General features: G+C 46.6%; 1 protein-coding gene across 1 annotated transcript; it reads left to right on the forward strand.

Moving 5' to 3' along the window:
* Positions 1-1,393: 1,393 nt before the first annotated feature.
* LOC123039866 (noroxomaritidine synthase 1-like) lies at positions 1,394-3,265 on the forward strand. Its single transcript, XM_044462860.1, has one exon. It carries the CDS (start codon positions 1,407-1,409, stop codon positions 2,928-2,930), a length of 1,524 nt encoding a protein of 507 aa, XP_044318795.1. The 5' UTR covers positions 1,394-1,406; the 3' UTR covers positions 2,931-3,265.
* Positions 3,266-8,887: the final 5,622 nt, after the last annotated feature.

Raw genomic sequence — 8,887 nt, forward strand, 5'->3', positions numbered from 1 at the left:
CCTACGCCGTGGCGCGATCCCAGCCAGAGGTCCCCGTCACCAGGGGCGAAGCGGGTTCAGGAACAGCGTCACGACACCAGCGGGTCAGCCTCGCGCTTTCGTTGCCCATGTCTGCCAGGCCATGCAGCGCATGCCGACGAGTTTCTGCAACAACGACGGAGTTGCAAAACGGCGAGGACAACGACGAAGGTGTTGCTACGACATCTTTTCATTGCAAAAAAAAATCTGCAACATCATCAATGTTGCAAAAGTTCTTTCCGCAACATATCTTTGTTACAAAAAGGTGACGCTGGAAAAACAGAATTGCGCGACACAACTGAGCCACTAGGCGACCAAGCCGGCTGGGCCCGAGCGTTTGCCATCGAAGCCACCCATTCATAATTGTATGTTGAGGTGGCATGCTTGCATGTTGAGATAAATAAGTTAGTGAGGATAACCCTCTTATGTATATATAGTATGTCGCATAGCACGAACGTGAAATTCCATCTCTAGTTCAAGCAATGGCCGGCCTTTGTTATATATTCTTGACAAGATTAGCAAAGCCGTCATATTGTAACCATCCCAATTTAAATCTGAATGGACATCATGATATAGATGTGATATATATGCTTGCTGCCCATGCCAAGGAAGAAGAATGACAAATTGGCTACGAGAGACGTAGAATTAAGTAATTAAGCAGTGAGAACTGAGAAGGCTACTTGTTTGATCTTAATTAGGAGTGCGTTTGCTTCTGCAGTTGCTCAACACTGCTGCTAATGTGTGCTCTAGAAGAAGAATAGCGTGTCTGAAATCCAAAGCATATACACACGCGTACGCGCGCATATATGCGACGTGCTGAACAATTACTGGTCGATCTCTTCCATCTCCTGCCGTACGTACGTGTGCTGCATATTACTTGAGCCAGCCAGCTGCCACACGTACGGTACTGCTGCTATGAATCCTCCTCGCAAGACGATGACCCTGCATGTTGACAATGGCGTACATGGCGATGGGATCAAGAATACTTTTTCTTTGCGATGGGATCAAAGAGTGTACTTGATCCCCAAATCTGCCAATTGTCACCTGCTTTTGAGCCCAATGAAGTGTAGTTATGTAGTTATGTTGACACTGATCAAGTACACTAAAGTATAGCCCGATGAGCTAAGTAAGGAGCGATCCAATTTTGAATGAAAGTTATCAAGTACTGAACTTCACATACTTATCGCCAAATCTGCCAACTATCACCTGCTTTTGAGCCCAATGAAGTGGAGTTATGTTGACACTAACTGAGAATACTAGCAAGTATAGTACCAATGGACTGAGGTAGTATCACTATGATGGAGGGAAGGCGTCTATATATGGAGCCATAGCCATGCTAATTGATGAATAAATCTCAAGTAGTAGCATATCTCACACTGCTGATAACAATGTCAATTATGCTCATCTCCACATTCCTCGTTCTACTTGTTCCAGTTTGCTTGTATCTCAGGGCTAGTTGTAGATCAAAGAACCCAGCCGTGCTTCCCACAAACTGGCCAATACTGCACATGTTCCCTTCCTTCATGGCCAACCTCCACAACCTCTATGACTATTTCACCCTGGTCCTCGCAAGATCAGGCCACAACTTCAGGGCGCATGGACCACCTGGCACTGGGATGCGCTTCTTCATCACATGTGACCCTGCGAACGCCCGACACATCTTCACGACAAACCATGCCAACTTCCCAAAGGGCACGGAATTCGCCGATATCTTTGAAATCATGGGTGGCAGCCTCTTCACCATCGACGGTGAGCCGTGCCGCCGACAACGTGCGAAAGCCAAGAGCATGCTCAGCAGCCCGCGGATCGTTGCCAGTATGGCAGCCTACCTCTGTGGCAAGGTGGAGAACAACCTCCTCCCATTGTTCACCCGCATGGCGATCACCGGCACTTCATTCGACATGCAAGAATTGATGTCGAGGCTTATGTTTGACCTGGCTGCTACGCCTCTCTTCAGTGTGGATCCAGGGCTCCTATCCTTGGACATGCCACCCATGGACGCAGCGGTTGCCCTTGACACGGTGATGGAGGTGGGATTTTTTAGGCTCATGATGCCAGCATCTTGTTGGAAGTCGATGAGGTGGCTAAATATCGGCCCTGAGAGAAAGCTTGACACGGCACGCATGGTGCTACGAGAGCTCGTCCGGGAGATGATGGAGAAGAGGAAGATCACCTCATGTCGTTTTGGACATGGCAAGGAACAAGAGAGTGTGGATATTATTTCTTCCTTCCTCGAAGACCCAGACTACGCTAATGTTGACTTGCTCCATGCGGTGATCATTAGCTACATGCTCGCTGCGAGGGACACAATTGCCACAACCCTAACATGGATCTTCTACAACCTTGCCCAAAACCCTAACATCGTGTCAATCATCCGCAACGAACTTTCACCCATTGCATCACGCAAAGTAGCGGTAGGCGTGTGTACCCCGGTGATCTTTGAGCCAGACGAGACCAAATCTCTAGTATATTTGACAGCCACCTTGTACGAGACTCTCAGGCTGTACCCACCAGCGCCTGTCTTGTGCAAGACGGTGGCCGTAGATGACATCATGCCGAGTGGCCATGAGGTGCATGCCGGTGACACCATTTTTATTTCTGTCCACTCCATGGGGAGAATGGAGGCTGTGTGGGGTAAAGACTGCCTCGACTATAACCCACATAGGTGGCTCACGGATGATGGCAACAACCTGCGATACATACCATCTCACAAGTTCTTGGCATTCAACTCAGGCCCGAGAATGTGCCTCGGCAAGGACATTGCAATTATGCAAATGAAGACTGTCATTGCTACAACGGTGTGGAACTTCGATGTGAATCTGGTGGAAGGGCAGAGCATCCAGCCCAAGCCGTCCATTATACTGGAAATGGAAAACGGGCTCATTGTTAAGTTGAAGAAGAGAGAAATATAATACTCCTATTGTATGTAAACGTACTTGCCAACCACTAGGGCAGTTTTGCACTGCCCCTAACCACATTATAGCCGAATAATAAAGGCTTGCATGCATCAAAATTTCTAAAACAAAATATGAAAAACAACCAATGTACCACCATTTATTACTCCTGTTGCATGAGACACGGTATAAAAGCATAAAGACCTGGTGATTCCTCCATATTGTATGTGACTATCTACATGTGACATGTTGCTATTATGTGGAAGTGACCCAACCGGCTCAAAGTTGTTTTCCCAGTAGATAAGCACAGCCTCGACAAGCAGAACATCCTCATGGAACATGTACGGGGTGCTTAACAGAATAACGGAACCAATTGATCGATGAACGAACAGTCTTGCTTCAGTTCTTGGCTGGTAGCTAATACACAACTTGCCAGCATCCAGACCTCACCGGTGGGCATGTTCAATATCATAGCGGATATGCTCGCTATACTCGTTGAACTCGTAAAAGCGACTAGACAAATTAGTGGTGTAATTCGTCATTTAGTAGTAGATGGTTTATCCATTCTACAGTATGTGAACGACACCATCCTCTTTGAGGATAAAGCAACAAACCTCAAGCTCCTTCTATGCTTTGCCTTTGAGGATCTTTCGAGTCTTCAAATTTCTGTAAGAGTGAACTTTTCTTCTTCGTAGAGGCCACAGACTCGCGTTGAAGTACGTGAAGATCTTAATTGATCCGGAAGAAACAATTCCATTGCTTTATTTTCTTCCTCATCACAAACAGTTTTATGGTCTTCCTAGGAAGCATGTGGCCTTGCGTGCTATTTAAATCACGCAATTACTGCAGAATAAGCACTTCAACGAACCTTATGTTGTGATCCACCAATGGCACATATTGTTTGACAAGACTAGTATCTTTGATTGGAGTTCAGCTTACATTTTCATGCAAAATATCCTCTTTCATGTATATACTTTTATCATGACATTTGCGGTGCATTTAAAATATATCATTTGTAATAGCATAGTATGAAAAAAAATGGGTTTATCATTCAAACAGTTTTGACACACTAAATATGCTGCCCTCGCACGAGGGCCGCCCAGCTAGTTGAAGTAAAAATGAAATATAATAAAACAGTGAACATCGAACAAGCTGATAACGAAACTCCATTTTTTTAAAATTGTGTTGTGCCTTTAATGCAAAAGCGATTATACAAAAGAGCAGAATGTTAGGAATAAGCGTGCGTTCATGTGCATGCGTGCGTTGTGTGTGCTCGTGGCATGCGTGTGTGTCGCTGGGTAGGCGTGAGAGCCGGAGGTAGCTAGCCAGGACGAACTTGGTGGCTGCTAGGCGTGGTTGTTAGCGCATGCATGCAGGAGGCAGTTAGCGGTTCTGTTGCAAGCAGCCACGGTGAGTGCGTACGTGCGCTCAGGTAACGTGGCAGCTGCGCTACCGTTGGACTACAAAAGACCCGGCCACGAGTGTGTTTGCACCAGGGAGTTGCCGAGCATGTAGCCTATGAATACAAAGAAAAGATTGGGGCGTTCGTACGCCCACGGCGGCATTCGTGCGCCGGCCGAGAAAATTTCTTGTGTCTATGTGTCCTTCTTCCTCCTCCAGTCTTCTTCTTCCTCTAGCGCAAGGCGAGTGCAGAGAGAGAGCGAGCGAGGTTGAGCTCCGATGAGAGAAGGAGAAGGCCACGGTAACAATAACTGGTATCAGAGCTGGTTCATCTTGGGCGTCGTTCTTCTTGTCGGAGGCGTGCCGGCGGTGGCGGAGTTCGCCGGCGGCTGTGCGATGCTCCGGTCTGTGTGTCGGCCTATGGAGGAGCACAGCGTGGCGAGGAGGCCACGGTGGCTGCGGCGACACGGTGAGGAGGCCGCGGAGGACCTGTGTGGTGGCGGCTTCAACGACGACGACAACGCGTGGAGGCGTGTGGCACGGAGCCGGAGCGCTCATGTTGGATGCGTTAGGCGCGTGTATGGGCGCGCGCCGGGCATGTCAGACGCAGCGGGACCGTGGTGTAGGGTGGCCATGGCGGACGCGGAGGCACTACAAGAAATGTGTCAACTAGTGACCTTCTGTCAGTGACCCTGGAAGAATTGGTCGTAGATCTATGACCATTTGAGACCAATTGGTCAAAAGCTGTTCGGGGGGCTCCAAACCTTAAACCATTGCGACCATTTTGGTCAGAAAGGTCGTAATTTCCTTACACGAAATGGTCAGAAAGCAAACAGTGCAGTGCCGCTGCCTTATTTCTAGTTGTTAACGACTAATATAGATGGTCATAGCCTTGTAGATTGTGGTGGGTTGTGATGACTAGGCGCCATCTTATCAGTTTTGCCTATGTGGCATGTCCATGTGTCAATTTTTGCCCTAGGTTATGGAGCAACCTATATTTCTGTTATTCCAAAAATTCCCAAAAAAATCTCATAAATTGTTTGGATCATATCTTCATCAAATATGTCAAAAACCTTCCTTGCCTAGTTCAAAAATAACTCAAAAATATTCATTTTCCTATCCCGTTCAAAGCAGCACTTTGTGAAGGAAGTACCATTTTGGCATCTCCAAATGGTATCCATTTTCTACAGTGCTTTCCTATGCCCAAATAACCATCCTCCACCAAATGCCAGTTCAATCCATTCATTATTTTGTGCCCAGCTTCAACATTCGTATTTATGTCCAGTGTGGTACTTTGCAAAGCAAGTACCACCTAGGCTCCTCCTTTTGAGGTGAAAATTTGTGAAGACGGTCTTCTTAGTAACTGATCATCCTCAGCCGAAACTCACGCCCATTAGCCATGTGCATTTCCCGTACCACAAATCAAACACTTGGTTGCTTATTCATGTTTGAGCATCGATCGGTCTCGTCGTAAGAACCTTATGTTGTGATTTTCTTCCTAGCACCTACCTGGGGAGTGCCCAACCCACTAGACATGCCTAGGCCGCCCAGAACACATGGCAACGCCACGGTCACGCGGTGACCACGCGGCGGGCATGAGAGCTTACGCGCTCTAGAGTTGGGGCCCTCGGCCACCATCCAAACCTCAATGTCTCGCCATCAAACCATGTATTTCTGATTAAATAGATACTTATTTACCTAGAAATGATTTTTGGAAAAAAAAAGAGCAAACTATGAGGCAGCTGCAGTTCAAATTTGACCCGCTTCCAGCTAAATCGACGGGAATTTGTTTTCTTCACCAGAGGTGGATCAAAAAATTTGACAGCCAACCATTTTTTCAATTGTTCATTAAATATGGCCTAGTATTTTATAAAATTGATTAGGTCCAATTTTGCAACAAATATATGGTAGGTCCTTCACAAAAAAAACTCAGTTCGGGCACTCGAAAAATGGAAAATGAATTTTCCTTGCAAAGACAATGAAAACTCCCTTAGGCAACATTGTTTGGAATTCCAAGATGCACCCTTGTGCATAATATGAGATCATTTGAACAAACTATGCCATGAATGTGGCCATAAGATTGATCATTTGGCTTGAAAGCCGTGAATCTTCACACTTGATAGCTCATTTCTGAGAACACTTTTTTAAAATAATTACCGTATTACAAGTTTATTTTTTTTCCTGGAAACTTGGTCACATATAATGACACAATGCGAAGGTTTTCCAATTTTTTGATTTTTTTTGAATTTTTTATGCCCGTTTCAAAATGCGGTCAAAACGGCGGGCTTGACCGTTCCTATCTAGTGGTTGAATATTGGAACTTTTTTGGTGTTTCTCTGATTAAATAGGTACTTATGTACCTATAAATGATTTTTGGAAAAAATAAAGAGCAAACTATAAGGCAGCTGCAGTTCAAATTTGACCCGTTTCCAACTAAATCGGTGGAAATTTGTCTTTTTCACCAGAGGTGGATCAAAAAAATTGACACCCAACCATTTTGTCAATTGTGCATTAAATATGGCCTAGTATTTTATGAAATTGATTAGGTTCAATTTTGCAATAAATATATGGTAGGTCCTTCACAAAAGAAACTCATTTCGGGCAGTGGGAAAATGGAAAATGAATTTTCCGTGCAAAGAAAATGAAAACTCCCTTAGGCAACATTGTTTGGAATTCCAAGATGCACCCTTGTGCACAATATGAGATCATTTGAACAAACTATGCCATGAATGTGGCCATAAGATTGATCATTTGACTTGAAAGCCATGAATCTTCACACTTGATAGCTCATTTCTGAGAACACTTTTTTAAAATAATTACCGTATTACAAGTTTATTATTTTTCCTGAAAACTTGGTCACATATAGTAACACAATGCGAAGGTTTTTCAATTTTTTTATTTCTTTTGAATTTTTTATGCCCGTTTCAAAATGCGGTCAAAACGGCGAGCTTGACCGTTCCTATCTAGTGGTTGAATCTTGGAATTTTTTGGTGTTTCTCTGATTAAATAGGTACTTATGTACCTAGAAATTATTTTTGGGAAAAATAAAGAGCAAACTATAAGGCAGCTGCAGTTCAAATTTGACCCATTTCCAACGGAATCGGCGGAAATTTGTCTTTTTCACCAGAGGTGGATCAAAACTTTTTACACCCAACCATTTTGTCAATTGTGCATTAAATATGTCCTAATATTTTAGAAAATTTATTTGGTACAATTTTGCAACAAATATATTATAGGTCCTTCACAAAAAAACTTATTTTGGGCACTCGAAAAATGATTAAAAATAGCTAGAAAGATAAAAATGCATGCAAATTGGCGATCATCCAAAAATGTGGTCTAACTTCAAAGAAAAATTTAGTTGTGCCATTTTGCAAAATATTTTTGATAGCTGCTTCACAAAACAACCATAGTTTTAGTACTTAGAAACTATTTTAAACCATAAATTTTCTGAGCCAATCAGGGCTCATCCCACGGATCACCCCCCTTAGCCGATCTGAACCGTCCCTTGTAGCCGATCCGAACCGTCCACCTCTCAGCAGCCTAATCCTAACCCTAGCAGCCCCCGCCCGCCTCTCTCTCTCCCTCTCTGCCGCCTCTCTCTTTCCCTTTCTCCCCGATCCAGATCCAGCCCACGCCCCCGTCCTCGGCCGCTGCCCCGTCCCCTGCCGCAGCCACGACGTCAGATCCCTCCACCCGCTCGCGCCACCCAACTTCGGATCCCTCCGCCAATTCCCCTCCCCTCCTCGCGCCCCCACGCGTGTGATCCAGGCGGAGATGGACGCCGCCGCCGCCGTCGCCCTCATCCCCACCGTCGACGGCCACCACCTCCTCAAGCAGGCTAGGCGGATTGGCGGCCTTGCCCACGCCGATCTGGCAGACACAGCCTCGATCCGGAGGGAGGGATTTGGCACCCATGGTGATGGGGGTCCCTCCCTCCTCCCTCCCCTCGACGCCCTCCATGGTGATGGATCCGTTCCCTCGACGCCCGGCGGTCATCCTCCCTTAGGCCACCCTCCCAACTTCGTCCTCCCGTAGCAGCTCACCCGCCCCTCCTCCTCCTCCTCCCAGACACGCCTCTTCTCGTCGTCGTCCACAGGTACGTCTGAACCGCCTCCTCCTCCTGCCGATCCTTCGCTTCCCCGTGGCCCTGGGCCGGCACTGGTGGTCGTCGTTGGCTGATGGATAGCTCGTTTCCTGGCTCACGCAGGCGATTCCAGCATGGTGGTCATCGGCTCCGCGGACACCTTCGAGGACATCCATGCCAAGGTGCAAGGTGCAGCGTCGATCCCCTCCCTTCTCGCCCTAGCTTTTCTACCGATTCTTCACACTGTTGTTGACAGTACTATGCGTGCGCAAGTTTCCCTCTCACGTGTGTTGCCTTTTGCAGTGGAGAAGCTCCCCGCCGTCTTGTACTATACGGCAGTCTGGTGTGGGTCATGTAAGTGCCGTCTCCGTGCCATGAATTGGTCTTTCAGTGTGTGACTGGAGAGAGCTACTGTTCTGTTGTTTGGTGTTGCAGGTCGGGCGATGGCACCTGTGATCGAGAAGATGAGCAGGCAGTACCCCAAGATACC

Source organism: Triticum aestivum, chromosome 2B (assembly GCF_018294505.1).
Source record: "Triticum aestivum cultivar Chinese Spring chromosome 2B, IWGSC CS RefSeq v2.1, whole genome shotgun sequence".
In the NCBI taxonomy this organism is placed as follows: domain Eukaryota; kingdom Viridiplantae; phylum Streptophyta; class Magnoliopsida; order Poales; family Poaceae; genus Triticum; species Triticum aestivum.

What these genes read in the sequence shown, in the direction of transcription:
- LOC123039866 (XM_044462860.1), top strand. Translation starts at nt 1,407, where the DNA reads ATGTCAATTATGCTCATCTCCACATTCCTCGTTCTACTTGTTCCAGTT.